Source organism: Bos grunniens, chromosome 20, assembly GCF_055505025.1.
Source record: "Bos grunniens cultivar Pamir isolate PY7600 chromosome 20, Bosgru_T2T1.0, whole genome shotgun sequence".
NCBI classification, from domain to species: Eukaryota; Metazoa; Chordata; class Mammalia; order Artiodactyla; family Bovidae; genus Bos; species Bos grunniens.
In genome coordinates, this window is record NC_141184.1 from 36,720,599 (window position 1) to 36,737,146 (window position 16,548).

The window sequence follows — 16,548 nt, forward strand, 5'->3', positions numbered from 1 at the left end:
TAAATCACAAAGCTAAGACTTAAAAAGCAGAGTTCGGTGCTTGTGGTAGGTGTTCGGCAAGTATTTGCAGAATGAATGCGTGCTCGTATTCACGAATGACTGAACAAGACACAGGAATGTAAACAAAAGCAAAATTGCATGGTTCAGACTCATGGTAATGGAACTGGCAGAACATACTCATCATATGAAGAACTGTGACAATTACTTTAAAGTCTTTTAAACCAACATTCTCTTTTTAATTCAATTTTGTTTTGCTAGCCAGAGATTGGCATTAGCTGTGTGGGAAAGAAGTCCTGGCGTACCTCACTGCTGACTCTCCTCATTAGGGAATAACAAATGGAAACATCATGGGAAGTGAAGGAGAAAAAGAAGCATTGTGGATTTAAGAGAGAGACTTCAGAGGTTGGTAGGATTTTCATGAAGCATGTTGCTTTTCATTTGGCAGCAAGAACTATCTCTGGAAGGTGCTGGTGTTTTTCTTTCCATATGATCCCAGGGAAACCAACAGCTCTACTTTTTTTTTCAACTGCAATCCTAGAGAAAAACAAAAGGATTATCAAATCTTAATGATTAATAGAGCTTCAGTGTTGGGTCAATCCACCCATCCATTTACTCATCCTTTTATCCTGTTGAACTATGATATACCAGATACTGTTCAGGTGCTGGGAAGACAGTGAGGTTTAAGATATAAGATGCATTTCCAAACTAGAGGGGATGTTCATCTGGTGTTGGGAGAGTAAATGTGATTAGTGCTAAAAGAGCACGGGGGACGTGCTCAGCACATAGATAGAGAACGGATGCCTGGAGATGCTGGAGGAGATTTCATCAGAGGTGTTAATTGACCTGGGTCCAGAATAGAGGTTTTTAACCTTGGCTAAATAGATTAGAATAACCAGAGGATTTAAAAGAAGAGACAAAGAAAAGCAAAGGTAGAGAGGGAGAGAAAGAAGAAAAAAAAGAACCATGGCAACCCAGGATCCACCACACAGGTTCCAGTTTAACTGGTTTGGGGGTGGATATCTGTTTTGTTATATTTCTATTTTGCCCTTTAAAAAAGCTAATAGGTTAATATCAGGTTAATATTGATACAATTAACAACTAGATTGAGAGCCATTGGTCTGGGAGAAGTAGAAACACATAAGGAGAGGGAGGTTGGATTAGTTTAAGGAGGATAAAGTTGCAGAGTCTTCCACCCTAAGAAAATAGTATGCAAAAAGAAAGATGACATCCTAAGGTTTTCAGCCTCATGGTGGGGGTCAGTTCAGTGTATGTGGAAATGTGGAGCGGAACGTTCTGTGGAAAACTGGATGCCGAGAAGCGCTTCCATGAAGGAAAGAGTCAGCAAGAAAGGTTTCCCTGTGGTCTAGAGTCTCAGTGAGGAACTCATGGTCAGGTGTGAAAAGTCAGCCAGAAGACACCAGTGTTTTCAAGCATGTGATATATATAGGAGGAGGGACCTTGATTGTCATTGTCCATTAATACAAAATGTAGAATCCAAATCAAGAAATTTACATGAAAAACTGGCGCAAAGTGATAAAAACAACAGGATATCCCGAGAGACAAACAACCCTAGGATTACCATCTCTAGCCAGAATATACAAGGTTCCCACAGGAAACAAATTTCACTGAAGACTAGGCCTGAGATAAAAAAAACTATTAATACTCAAGGAAGAAAAAAATGCCATGAGAATGAGTACGTGTAGAAACTATATATCCTAGGTCAATCTGAGAGAGACTTTTATATGAACATGTTTAGCATGTTCAAAGGGCTTCCCTGATAGCTCAGTAGGTAAAGATTCTGCTTGCAATGCAGGAGATCCAGGTTTGAGCCCTGGGTCGGGAAGATCCTCTGGAGAAGGAAATGACAACCCATTCCAGTATTCTTGGAAAATCCCATGGACAGAGGAGCCTGGCAGGCTATGGGGTCACAAGAGTTGGACACAACTTAGTGACTAAACCACCTCCAGCATGTTCAAAGAAATAGAAATGGGAAACATCCAGTAGGCCAGGAAAGAAAAAAACAGACTTAAAAAAAAAACAAAAAACAAACAAATAGAAATTAAATTTATTTATAATTAATTATAATTAGTTTATAATTAAAATAAATTTGAGAAAATGCTCATTGGTTATAGGATATAGTCTATATGCAGCTGAAAAAAAAATAACTGAAAAATTAGAAGACGGAGCTGAAGAAATTACAGAAAGCTGAAGAATATTCCACATATAGAGAAACAGGTAGAAAACAGAGGTCCTGAGTATGAATTTTTTGCTACAAATGCTGCTTGGAATACAGAACATAGGATTGACACTTTAGATAGGTGAGAGACAGAGTTAGTATATAGGGTAAATCAGTTATACTAAAATTTCTGAGAAATATTAACATGTATATTGTTAGCATATTCCTGAGTTTCTGTGTTTGCTAAGAAGGGCAAAGGACACTTGTAATATGACAATTTTTAAATTTTCTTTGTAAATACAAAAAAAAATTTCTGTCAGTTCAGTCGTGTCCGACTCTTTTCGACTCCATGGACTGCAGCACACCAGCCTCCCTGTCCATCACCAACTCTCGGAGCTTACTCAAACTCATGTCTATTGAGTCAGTGATGCCATCCAACTATCTTATCCTCTTTCATCCCCTTCTCCTCCCACTTTCAATCTTTCCCATCATCAGGATCTTTTCAAATGAGTCAGTTCTTTGCATCAGGTGGCCAAAAGTATTGGAGTTTCAACTTCAGCATCAGTCCTTCCAATGAATATTCAGGACTGATTTCCTTTAGGATGGACTGGTGGGTTCTCCCTGTAGTCCAAGGGATTCTCAAGAGTCTTCTCCAACACCACAGTTCAAAAGCATCAATTCTTTGGTGCTCAGCTTTCTTTATAGTCCAACTCTCACATCCATACATGACTACTGGAACAACCATAGCTTTGACTAGATGGACCTTGGTTGAAAGTATGGTTGAATGATAAACTTGAGGCTGTGAAATCTTTGAGGAAACTGAATAATTGTTTCAGACATTTTGTTGTAGGAAACTGCTTGTTCAATAAAAAAGTAAGTTATGATTTTCAAAAGAAATTAACCTAACTAGCTAATCTTATGATAATTAACAGTTGAGCTAAATCTTACTTATCTATTAGGATTCTAATTAATTCTACCAGAATGAAAGACCTAGTAAATCCTCAGTTTTAGAAAGATGGCTAAAGTCGTTCCTCCTTGAAGAAAGCAAAATATTGAAATATAATTTCAGATGATTAGCTGTAAAAAGTGAAGAATCTCAGTTTTCTTCATCTGGAGCCCTCCAGACTTCTCTGTCCATGGGATTCTCCAGGCAAGAATACTGGAGTGGTTGACATTTCCTTCTCCAGGGGAATCTTCCCAACCCAGGGATCGAACCTGAGTCTCCTGCATTGCAGGCCAACTCTACCATCTGAGTCACCAGGGAGGATAGTAAAGTTAAAATTAAAAAATTAAAATTCAGTGAACACCATGTATATAAATTTAAAAACCATCCCAAACAACATTGGATATTTTCCCATTGGCACAGATGTATTTGGAAAAAGTGAAAAATATGGACCAGAAGGAAATACTCCTAACTTAATGAAAGTGACTGTAAGGGGAGGAGGGTAAAAGAAGGCGAGGAATAGGTGAGGGAGATTAAGGAGTACAAAGCATGAGTCAGGGGTACCAAATGTACAGTGTAAGGGATGCAGTCAATAACTATTTAATCTTTGTATGGTGACTGATGATAACTAGACGTATCATGGTGATTCTTTTGAAACTTATAGAAATATCGAATAACTATGTTGTGTAACAAGAACTAACATAGCGTTATAGGTTGATTATACTTCAAAACCATTGGAGGAGGAAATGGCAACCCACTCCAGTGTTCTTGCCTAGAGAATCCCAGGGACGGCGGGGCCTGGTGGGCTGCTCTCTATGGGGTTGCACAGAGTCGGACACAACTGAAGCGACTTAGCAGCAGCAGCACACTTCAAAACCAACCAAATAAACAAACAAACACATAGGTAAAGAGATCACATTTGTGGTGACCAGAAGATGGGGATAAGAAGAGGGGAAATTGAATGAAGATGGTCAAAAAGGTAAAAATTTCCGATTAGAAGATAAATAACTACTTTGGGTTTCCATTTCCTTCTCCAGGGGATCTTCCTGACCCATGGATCGAATCCAGGTCTGCATTGCAGGCAGCTTCTTTACCTTTTGAGCTACAGGGAGGACCTTGGGATATAAGGTACAACATGGTAAATATAATTAATACTGCTACACATTATATGCAAGTTGTTAATGGAGAAAGTCCTGAGTTCTCATCATAAGGAAAACATATTTTTTTTCTAAGTCTTTAATCTTGTATTAATAGATGAGATGATGGGTGTTCACCTAACTTACTGTGATAATCTGGTAAGTGAAATGTAAGTCAAATAATTATGCTATACTCAAATTCATACAGTGCTGTACATCAATTCTATATCAATAAAACGGGAAGAAGAAGACAGTAACTGTATCTGAGTTGTGTGGGAGACAAGAATCAACTTGGGCTTTTTACAGGGAGATGATGTGGTACAAAGTACTCTATTGTATCTGTGATTATTTTTCTTATAAAGGGGTTCTGAAGTATTTATTGTATATATATATTTACATATACACACACATATATTCACATGGTGAGTTTCTGGATGTTTGTTAGACTTCTGTAAACTTTTCCCTTTATGTAAAATTTTTATAACTAAAAAAGTAACGCGATCATTACAATTTATTGTCTATAGCTCTATTTAGAGGAAGAGGTAGAGGTTAACTGTGTGCTAAATGACACATAAAGGCTGACTTGTCCATTTCCACTATTCATTCCATTTTTATCCTTTGTTTATATGGCTAATCTAGAAGCTTAGTGCAAATTAACTGAAGAACTAGCTTTCAAATTAAATAGTTCCCAAATGCATATTTTTGTCCTTAATGATGTTTAAGAGGTTGTTCTCACCTTTATAAATTTTCTATTTTTTTATTTCACAGGCAACTCCCTTGAACTCTTTTGGGCAGGAACACACACATTCTCCGTCCAGCAGAACCACAGTCCCTCCATTTTGGCACGGTTGGCATTTTCTTACACTGAATTCATTGATGTAGTCTTCAATGGCTCTTTCCAAATTTTGTTTCTTGAGGTGTGCATCTTTCATTTTCACTGGAATCAGATCATATATCGGAACTAGCTGCAAGAGAGAAAAACGTTTAATTTTAGGTCTTTTCCTACTGACTAATATTTTAGTTTATGTAATATTTTTGACTAAATTATTTATTCTTTGATTCATTAATTCAACAAAGGCTTATTGAATGATTACTATTGTCAGCTATAATGTTAGCTTTTAAGACCTGATGGCTCAGATGGTAAAGAGCCTGCCTGCAATGCGGGAAACCTGGGTTCAATCCCTGGTTGGGTAGATCCCCTGGAGAAGTAAATGGCAACCCACTCCAGTATTCTTGCCTGGAAAATCCCATGGATGGAGGAGCATGACAGGCAATGGTCGATGGGGTCGCAAAGAGTTGGACACAACTGAGTGACTGACAACAACATGATGTTAGTTTTTAAGCCTATACTAGTGATCAAAAGTAGCCATGATCTCTGTAACCATGGAGATCCCATTATAGAGATAAAGTGTGTTAGTCACTCAGTCATGTCCGACTCTGTGTGACCCCCATGGACTGTAGCCTGCCAGGCTCCTCTGTCCAGGCAAGAATACTGGAGTGGGTTGCCATTTTCTTCTCTGGGGGGGTCTTCCCGACCCATGGATCAAACCTGGGTCTTCTGCATTGCAGGTGGATTCTTTACTGTCTGAGCCACGAGGGAAGCCCATTACTGAGGAAAGGAGACTGATACTGCAGGATAATTTAGTGACATATTTATTGTGAATCCTTTTTGCTGCTCTTTGTCTGTCTCCCCTTTCCAGAAGGTAGACAAGTGCTTTGGATCTCTTGTCTAAGAAGAGGTTTATGTGTGATGCCAAGTCCAGCATGTCTCTAAAAACAAATTTCTTATTACCTTTGAGGGAGAGCTTGCCTCCAGTCCAGGAAGGGGATAGAGTCAGCATATACTTCAAGTAGCAGGAACCATAACTAGATCTCTAACAGCTGTTTTGGCAAGTAGTGAAATCTTTGAAGGGCCCCTAGGGAAGGTGGCTATCAGGGACCAGGCTACAGATTTGTCAATGTCTCCAATGCACAATCTTGGCATGGAACGTTTGAAACCATTGATGTCAAGTAAACTTGTAAACTTGAACCATGAGGTCATCAGGGTGACCACAATGGACTAAATACTTATATATCCTATCCTTATTTACCAAAGCGAAACATCTGGACAAACAAGAACCACCCTGAACCCATCCAGCAAATGAATGACGGATGAATTTTCCAGCAGCAAGGAAGGGTGGAAATGTCAAATTTAATTATACTTAAATAAATGAAGCAAAGTGATTTATTTTGTACCCTTAAATTCCTGAAGTAAGATACACAGTTGCCACAATTGAATCAGGGAAGTTTGGAAAAGCTTTCCTGAGAAAATGACTATGAAGTTGAGATTTGAGGGTGTAAAGACAAAAAGACTAGTAATATAGTGCAGAATTTAAAAAAAATTCTTACAGTACTGTTACATATATAACACATATCGAATATATAGAGTTATGTTTTATAAATCTATATAAACCATATATAGGCTTCCCAGGTGGCACTAGAGGTAAAGAACCCACCTGCCAATGCAGGAGACATGAGACTTGGGTTCAATCCCTGGATTTGGAAGATTCCCTGGAGGAGGGCATGGCAACCCACTCCAGTAATCTTGCCTGGAGAATCCCATGGACTGAGGAGCCTGTCAGGCTACAGTCCATAGGGTCGAAAATGAGACCCTTTGGTGGCTTAGTACTTTGAAATGAGATAGCAAAATTTAGAAGAAATTAGAATCTAAAGACTCAAGAAAGATGAGATTAAAAAATATATCACAAATTCCTGCAGAAGAGTAATGATAGATTAAATAATGTTAACCAATCCTTTTTCTGAGGACAGTGAGAAAAGCTGAACAAGTAAATAAAGGTGAAGTTTAAAAATCCACTTGAAGACCCCAGAGAACTAACAAGATAACAAAAAATGACTAAGCTAAGACCAGGGAGGTGGTGGAAATTCAGTGAGGTGAGATCAGTACTTTTGGGTTAACAGTCCCCTTGATACATTTCCTAAATCAGGAAGAGGAGCTAAGAGGTAAGGCAGTATGTTACTGGGCTGGGAAAAAGATTGGAATTCAGAAACAACAAAAGTAAACAAATTGTGTTTTCGGTTGAGACTCAAGGACTAGAGCCCCAGAAGTAAGCGGGAATTGGAACTGAGGAAGCCCTGGCAAAGACTGCAGCCAGTTTAAACATAATCCTGGGTCAGTACCCCAGAAGCTTTTTAAATATAAATATGTATTTTCTTTGGAAGAAAATAAAATCACCTCAAGCCTCAAGCTACTCTGACAGAATCCCTGGTAATGTGGGAGATATGAGTTGGATATCTGGTCAGGGAACTAAGATTCCACACGCCATGGGGCTTTTGTGCCTCAGTTACAGAGAAGCCCGCATGCCACAATGAAAGTTCCTGCATGCTGCAACTGAGACTTGACACAGCCCAAAATAAGTAAATAAAAAATAAAATAAAAAACTAGAAAAGGGGCTTCCCTGGTGGTCTGAGCTTCTACTGCAGGAAATGCAGGTTTGATCCCTGATTGGGGAACAAAGATCCCCACATGCCACATGGCACAGCCAATAAAAACAAACTAACAAAAAAGAATGCCACTGGAGGGTGAGAGTCCTGCAGTGAAAGAAGACGTCTGTAACACTGTTAGAATAGGCTCATATCCTGAACACATCAAGAACTCCTACAAAGTCCCCACAACTGTCCCTCAGTAGAGTCTTCTATGAATTAGCACGTAGGATTCAGATTCCAACTCTGACATATTCAATTGGAAGAAAGAAACCTCTTAAGAGTGTTGCCACATTAGCACAAACAGCATAAGTATGTGGTGGCGTTATTTTGATTTTCAAGAAAAGAAATCCATCTTGTTTTTACCCTTCAAAGGAAAGTCAAGGCCAGATAACTGAAGATACAGGATTAGAGGGGCACATCCAAAATACAGTTTGGATGAAATTCATAAACAGTGTTCAAAGAGATAAAAAGGAAGGACATGCAATGGTAAATAGTTTTAGAGGAACCCCTGGAGTCAAGAATCCCAAAAGAAGACAAAAAACAGTGAAAATGCACTTCTTGAAGTTTGCTTTAAGAGCTACACTTTTTCCCCCTTGATGAACTTTGGCCTTCTGTTAAGTAAAAAAACAGTTTTCATTGTTCTCTCATACTGGCTAACTGTTCTTTTTCTACCATTTTCAGTAGAAGTTTCTTTCTCCCAAGTAAAGATGTCATAGTGAAAATCTGAATCCTACTGCTAATTCATAAAATTTATGAATTTTCAGTAGATGTAATCTATCATGTGACATGCTAAAATACAATGAATTCACAACACAGTTTGATATTAACTACACTTAAGTTTCTTGATGTCCACTTAATGCAACTATATGAACCAAATGTAGTGTGTTGAAAAAGTGTTTTGTTTTAAACTGCTATACAAGGGAGTTAGGGATGACGTCACTATAACTGTAATGACTATAGTGTAGAACGCTGGTACCACAGCTCTTTAAAATTCTTCTGATGTTTTTTTAACATCTGGTGCATCGTTCTAAGAGTTGCATGATAAAAATGGTAGATCAATTAATTCATTCTTACTCAAAGTTGCTCCAGAAAGAGCTTGATAGAACTTGATATGTGGGTGGATAAGAGCTGCTGAGGGAAATGAGGGAAAGGAGATTTGAGAATGCATGGCGAAGGCAAGATGAAGGCAAAAGCAACAAAAATGCACAAAAGTCATGCAGGAGGACCCATCAGTGCATGAAGTGAGTCATAAATTCTAGCAAGTTGAATAAGACAACTGAATTTTAAATTACATGCATGTAAGAAAAGCTCACTTGATTCTCAAGAGAAACAAAATGATCCTTGACACTGAGAATGAAGAGTAATATCTCCCATGATTTCTCATAAAGAGGATGTTGTATTATCTAATATCCTTTCAGTAAATAAAGCAAGCATAAATTCGTTTTTATAATGCAAAAATAAAACTCTGCAGGAAGTCAATATGCTATATGCTACCTATACTGATTCATCTCTACTACTACTGCTCTAGAGGAAATCATAAACTTTATATCTCTCAGGCAATCCTTACTAAATGTAATTTCGTTCAGCTGACATTTTAATAACTGGTTTGTGGCAATAAGCTAAAGAAACCAAAATTCAGGTATTCTATTGAGGCAAAATGTAGGGCCATTTATGTTAACATTCAGGCAAGCGGGAAATGGGAATAGTATATTTTCATGAAAGCTGAAGACTATGACAAAACCAGTACTGGAAGGGTGACCTAGCTTATCTCCTCCTCAGAGAAGGGCTGAAGGACAATTCTTGGGCTGGGCCAAGACACTCCTCAAGAAGTGATCTGGGGTCTGCTGAAGCACACACAAACAAAAGGGTAATCAAAGTCACAGTATTATACCCAATATAGCATGGTCATAGTTACTTTAGTGTGGAAAATAAATATAAATAAAACCAAGTGCTTTGCTTAGAAAATCTCAGCAATATATTTAAGCAGCTTTTAATTTAGACTGATGTAACTTTCTCATGTTTTCTCCAAGAGAAACTATTTGCAACATAAATACCTAGATAATTGATGTAGATTGCTACAGTGAATTAAATATAAACCAGTTTAATATGGGTAAGGAGGGGTTTTTCCATTTTTTTCATAATTGACTAGAAAGGCCAATTGTTTTATTATGGTCATCCCAGTAGTTGGACATGTCATAATACACAGACAATAGAATGCTTCAATTACCAAAGAATAAATCCATGACTATAGATTGTTCAGTTATCTCATGGAAATGCCAGTTAACCAAAGGACCTTACATTTATAAGAGCAAAATAACTTGGAATCTATTTCAAGATTAAATTAAGCTTTATCTCAAGTCTCTTTAGAGGTTTAAAAGCCATATAGAGTCAAAGAGTTCATATTATTTTACTATTTTCTGAATTTCTTCTATAATAAGATGAATTTAAGAAATGTTTCATGGTGGACTCACTATGGTTGACTTTTTCTCAGGGAGAACATTAATATGAAAAATCCAAGCTTCCAATTCTTGAAGAAAGAAACATACAGATATTTTAGATACAATGCCTGAGTGAAAGTGAAAGTCACTCAGTCATGTCTGACTCTTTGCGACCCCATGAACTATACAGTCCATGGAATATTCCAGGCCAGAATACCAGAGTGGGTAGCTTTTCTCTTCTCCAGGGGATCTTCCCAACCCAGGGATCGAATCCAGGTCTCCCACATTGCAGGTGGATTCTTTACCAACTGAGCCATCAGGAAGATGAAATACCTACTAGTCTAAAAATATGGGAGTCAATAGTTGTCCTTAAAAATAGAATAAACTGTATTTTGCATCCAGCCAGTAGTACTGAGCTGACAGAGCTGATGAAGGTCTTTGAATAATTCTAGTAAATTCAGTAGTAAGTCTTCAGCAGGTACTTTATTGACTTGAGATTTAAAAAAAGCAGCAGCTCTAGGACATTCTGGAGTGTGATGTCAAGTAGGCCTTAGGAAGCATTACTACGAACAAAGCCATTGGAGATGATGGAATTCCAGCTGAACTATTTAAAATCCCAAAGATGATGCTGTTAAAGTGCTGCACTCAATATGTCAGCAAAATTGGAAAACACAGCAGTGGCCACAGGAGTAGAAAAGGTCAGTTTTCATTTCAAACCCAAAGAAGGGTAGTACAAAGAAATGTTCAAACTACTGTGCAATTGCTTTCATCTCACATGCTAGCAAGGCTATGCTCAAAATCCTTCAAGCCAGGCTTCAGTAGTACATGGAGTGAGAACTTCCAGATGTGCAAGTTGGATTTCAAAGAGGCAGAGGAACCAGAGATCAAATTGCTAACACTTGTTTGATCATGTAGAAAGCAAGGGAGTTCCAGAAAAACATCTCCTTCTGCTTCTTTGACTATGTAAAGCCTTTGTGTGGATCACAACAAACTGGAAAATTCTTAAAGAACTGGCAGTACCAGACCACCTTACCTGTCTCCTGAGAAACCCGTATGCCTGTCAAGAAGCAACAGTTAGAAGTGGACATGGAACAATGGACTGGTTCAATATTGTAAAGGAGTATGACAAGACTGTATAGTGTCACCCTGCTTATTTAACTTATATGCAGAGTACATGTTGTAAAATACCAGACTGGATGACTCACAAGCTGGAATCAAGACTGCCAGAGGGAATATCAGCAACCTCAGATACACAGATGATACCACTCTAATGGCAGAATGTGAAGAGGAATTAAAAGAGTCTCTTGATGAGAGTGAAAAAGGAGAGTAAAAAAGCTGGCTTGAAACTCAATATGAAAAAAACTAAGATTATGGCATCTGGTCCTGTCACTTAATGGCAAGTAGAAGGGAGAAAAGTGGAAGCAGTGACAGATTTTCTTTTCTCGGGCTCCAAAATCACTGCAGATGGTGACTGCAGCCATGAAATTAAAAGACATTTGCTCTTTGGAAGGAAAGCTATGACAAACCTAGACAGCATATTAAAAAGCAGAGACATCACTTTACCAAAAAATGTCCATAGAGTCAAAGCTATGGTTTTTCCAGCAGTCATGTATGGATATGAGAGCTGGACCATAAAGAAGGCTGAGTGTTGAAAAATTGATGCTTTTGAACTGTGGTGCTGGACAAGACTCTTGAAACTCCCTTGGAGAGCAAGGAAATCAAACCAGTCAATCCTGAAGGAAATCAGTCCTGAATATTCACTGGAAGGACTGATGTTGTAACTCTAATACTTTGGACATCTAATGTGATCAGCCAGCTCATTGGGAAAGATCCTGATGCTAGAAAAGATTGAAAGTAGAAGGAGAAGCGAGTGGTAGAAGATGAGATGGTTGGATAGCATCACTGACTCAATGGACATGAAACTGAGCAAATTCCGGGAGATAATGGAGGACAGGGGAGCGTGGTATGCTGCAGTCCATGGGGTTGCAAAGAATTGGACATGACTTAGTGACTGAACAACAACAGTAACAGAATATGATAAATTGTTATTAAGACCTCCTCAGAGAACAATCTTGGATCCATACAAGAACAGTTGAACTTTTTTTGTAGAGATGAGAAGACAAGTCACTTTAGATGTCCATCTGAATGTAAGGGCTTCACAGGTAGCACAGTGGGAAAGACTTGATCTGCCAATGTAGGAGACACAAGAGACAGGTTTGATCCCTGGGTTGGGAAGATCCCCTGGAGGAGGAAATGGCAACTTGTTGCAGTATTCTTGCCTGGATAATTCCATGGACAGTGGAGTCTGGTGGACTACAGTCCATAGGGTCACAGAGTCAGACATGACTGAGCACGAATGAATGCATGAACTGAATGTAAACTTCTACTTAAATCAATTCTTTTGTTTGTTTGGCCACTCGGCTTGTGGGATCTTAGTTCCCACACCAGAGATCAGATGTAGACCCTTGGCAGTGAGAGTACAGCGTTCTAACCTACTAGACCACCAGGGAATTCTCAACCAATTATTTTCCTGTTTAAGATCTTCTGACAGATTTATTTCACTGAGTGCAAGATAATGAGTATAAATATTATTTAAATATGACAAAATAAGAGTGAACTCTTCTGATTTTAGTTTTGGTTAGCTTTTTTCTTCTCTTTATCCTAGCTTTTGAACAAAATATTTGAAGTCTTTCATGGATGTGTTTGCACATTTACAACTGGCTAGATTTTCATAGATTTCCATCATAATTTTGCAGTTTCTGAGTTTCTCAATCACATAAATGAGGTAGCTTTGGTGGTTTCACTCCCTTTAAAGACAGTAATGAAGAATGAAGAAACCCAATTCTCCAATAACTAGTCCTATCAAAAATGTCAACATGTTTATAGCTCGAGTTAATAAAATGGAAGTATGGGTCAATCAAAGATAAATTTGACCAGAGGGAAGACAATTGTGAAACGGACAGGGAAAAGGCGCTCAGACAGTAAAGAATCCGCCTTCAAAGCAGGAGACCTGGGTTTGATTCCTGGGTTGGGAAGATTCCCCGGAGAAGGGAATGGCTAGCCACACAAGTATTCTTACCTGGAGAATTCCATGGACAGAGAAGACTAGTGGGTTACAGTCCATGGGGCTGCAAAGAGTCAGGACTGAGCAACTACAACTTTTACTTTTCACTTTCATAGAAGAAAGTAGGAAAAATACTTTCTAACAATATCAGGAAGAAAATAAGCAGTAAAGGAAAACATATACCTTTTTAGTTAGTTTGGGGAGAGAATGATGAGGCTAAATAACATTGACAGTTATATTTTTTATTAATAGTTATAATGCCATTTTTTCCCCCTTAGGAATATGCACCAGACTGTAAAGTCCCAAAAGGTTTATAAACTGAAGACTATTATGATCAAGAAACAAAAAGGAAAGGATTTCCTAACCATGAGAATTTCTCATCCTTGGTCTTACTTTCTGAGGACTTATGAACTTTTTTTTCACACAGGCCCTTGATAAATATGATTCTCTTATGTTGAAAAGGGTGGTATGATGTCACTTCAAGGCAAGGAACAACCAGCTCAGTTGGAAGGGAACTGACAATTTCTGGGCAACTATTTTGTACCAATCTGTGCTATAGTCTCTATATAAGCAATCATACTAAGTCTTAAAGTACACATGGAGCCCTGTAGAACTCAGCATTGCAGAAGTCAGAAAATATGACACATCTAGTGAGGAACAGAGACTGCGAGGGTCTGATGCCCATTCCCCACCTTTCTTCTATGCCATGCTGCTTTCAGGGATGGGGTGTGAGTGAGTGACTTTGATATTCACATGCCTTTCAGATGAAGTTACATTTAGTCAGAAAAATGACAAAATCTTCTATTTGAAAATAAGTATTTCTTACTTTTTGGCTTATGAGCACCGGAGCATGATTTAAGGAAGCGGCCCAATTTACAAAGTCAGTCACATTGATCATTCTGGCTCCTCTGAGAAGTTTCTCTTTCAGTTCAGTTGCGTATTTTCTGGTTCCTCCTCTTATGAAGGTAATAACATCATCGAAGAGGTCAGCCTCTGGGTTCGTTTCTGAGAAGAGAAAGAAGACATAAGTAAAGTGTGTATAGTTGTGTGATATTTGATAAATATTTATTGAACCCTTTCACAAGGTATAGTTCTAGTACATTTATTGAATTTTACTTATAGATATTACTTAGGTAATTTTTTCACCCCAAATCTCCAAGGGTAATTTTTACACTTGATTTTAGCCAAAAGGCCAAGAAGAGATCCAAGGATAATTTTTATTAGTAGACAATTATAGATTTCAATCTTTTAAAAGAAAATATAAATGGAATGATATTTAAGATACATTAAGAATTTAAATGAACATGAACTTGGGCAAACTCCAGGAGACGGTGAGGGACAGGGAAGCCTGCTGTGCTGTAGTCCACGGAGTCACAAAGAGTTGGACGTGACTAGATGAACACACGCAACACAATAATTTAAAGTTCATCACCTAAGCATGGGCACACATGGGGACATGACTTTTCTATTAAAGAAAATAAATTTATTCATTTCTGGCTGCCCTGGGTCTTCGTTGCTGTATGGGCGTTCCCTAGTTGTGGTGAGCAGAGGCTAATGTCCAGTTGCAACTGCATCTGATTGCAGTGGCTTCTCTTGTTGCGGAGCATGGGCTCTAGAGCACATGGGCTTCAGGAGTTGTGGTACATAGGTTTAGTCGCCCCACAGCATGTGAAGTCTTCCCAGACCAGGAATCAAACCCATATCCCCTGCACTGGAGGTGGATTCTTAACTACTGGACCACCAGGGAAGTCCAACATGAACCTTGATTGCATGCATTTTTTGTTGAAGACTTACCTTCATAATTATATTTTATATTTTGTATACATTTGCATTGACTATTCTAATATTATAAAATATCAAAGAATATGAAAAAAGAATAAAATAAAAAGCACAGGTTTTTCCACCACATTTTTTTTTGCATATTTCTCCCTCAGTCTCTCCCAGACCAAACCACTTTAAAAAGATTTGGGTGAATCATTTAGAATTGTGAATTTTTTGAACTAAAAATCTAATTTCAAGATGATATTTTTATGCTTCCTTATTTTTATAGATAAGAAAACTGAACCTCAGAGGGGTGGAGTGACTAGCCCAAGACCACATAGTAAGCTTCAGGGTCAAATTTTGAAATTAGGACATTTGATGGCAAGGTCAGCTTTCTTTTCACTTCAGCAGTAGTTTCCATTCACGACCACATGTTCGTGACTGGTATGCTTTTAAAAATATTAGGTTTTCCTCTCCTCTACTTCTCCACTATCAGCTGACTCTTTAAAGGTGAATCTTAGGCATTTGTATTTCTGAGAATGCTCTCAAGTATTTCTGGTCAGAATGAAAAATTGAGAACTCCAGCACCACTCTTGATTATAAATCTGCCAATGATTAGCAACAGAAGTAATATTTATACCAAGCAATTTACATTTCTTTAAAAAGTTATGTACTGACTTAATGTTAAGGATGGAGTAGGGATTTTTCCGTTTTCACCCAGTTTTATTGAGATATAATTGACATACAACACTGTGTAAGTTTAAGGTGGACAACATAATGACTTGACATACATACATACATATATATATATTACAAAATGATTGTCACAAAATTTAGTTAACACACATCACCTCATATGGTTACAAAAATGATTTTTTCCTTATGATGGGACCTTTTAGGATCTATTCTCTTAGCAACTTTCAAAGATATCACACAGCAGTGTTAACTAGAGTCATCATGTTGTATATTACATCCACAGTATGTGTTTATCTTATAACTGGAAGTTTGTACTTTTTGACCAGTTGGGTGAGGATGAATTAGGGATTTTGAGTCAGGTGGAAAATTAGGGTGTTAAGGAGATGGCTTTGGCCTTCTCCTCTCTTGATGGACACAGACAGCACCTCCTTTAGGCCATTCAGAAGCTTTGTTAAAATTAGGGGAAAATAAAGAAAACTTTCCTCAAGATATTTTTCTACTGTGGGTATTCTACCATTGTCATGGTAAATATACAAATCTACAGTGACCACCACCAGAGCTGTGCACTTCAGGGCTCAGCCATTGAATATATGTCCCCAGGTTACTTGTGTTTATAGCCATTTGGGAAACACTACAAAGATAAAATAGTTTTGGGGAATTTCCTGGTAGTCCAGTGGTGAGGACTATATGCTTTTACCACCAAGGGCCCACGTTCGATCCCTGGCCAGAGAACTAAGATCCTACAAGCTGGTGTGGCTCAGCCAAAAAAAAAAAAGTAAAATAGCTTTAAACACTTTTATTTTTTTGCTTTGTTTTTACATAAAGAAGAGAGACAATAAAGAAGACTCATA

The 16,548-nt window shown here is 38.1% G+C and overlaps 1 protein-coding gene across 1 annotated transcript in view; it reads right to left on the reverse strand.

Annotated features, from left to right (window-relative positions):
- Positions 1 to 211: 211 nt before the first annotated feature.
- The window catches only part of C9 (complement C9), a 66,721-nt gene continuing 50,384 nt past the window's right edge, over positions 212 to 16,548 (reverse strand). Inside the window, exons 9-11 of the mRNA XM_086361526.1 lie at positions 14,067 to 14,245; positions 4,992 to 5,220; positions 212 to 534 (exon numbers count right to left, since the gene is read on the reverse strand). Coding sequence (XP_086217652.1) covers positions 5,005 to 5,220; positions 14,067 to 14,245 — 395 coding nt within the window. The 3' untranslated portion in view covers positions 212 to 534; positions 4,992 to 5,004. The remainder of the gene's footprint in view (positions 535 to 4,991; positions 5,221 to 14,066; positions 14,246 to 16,548) is intronic.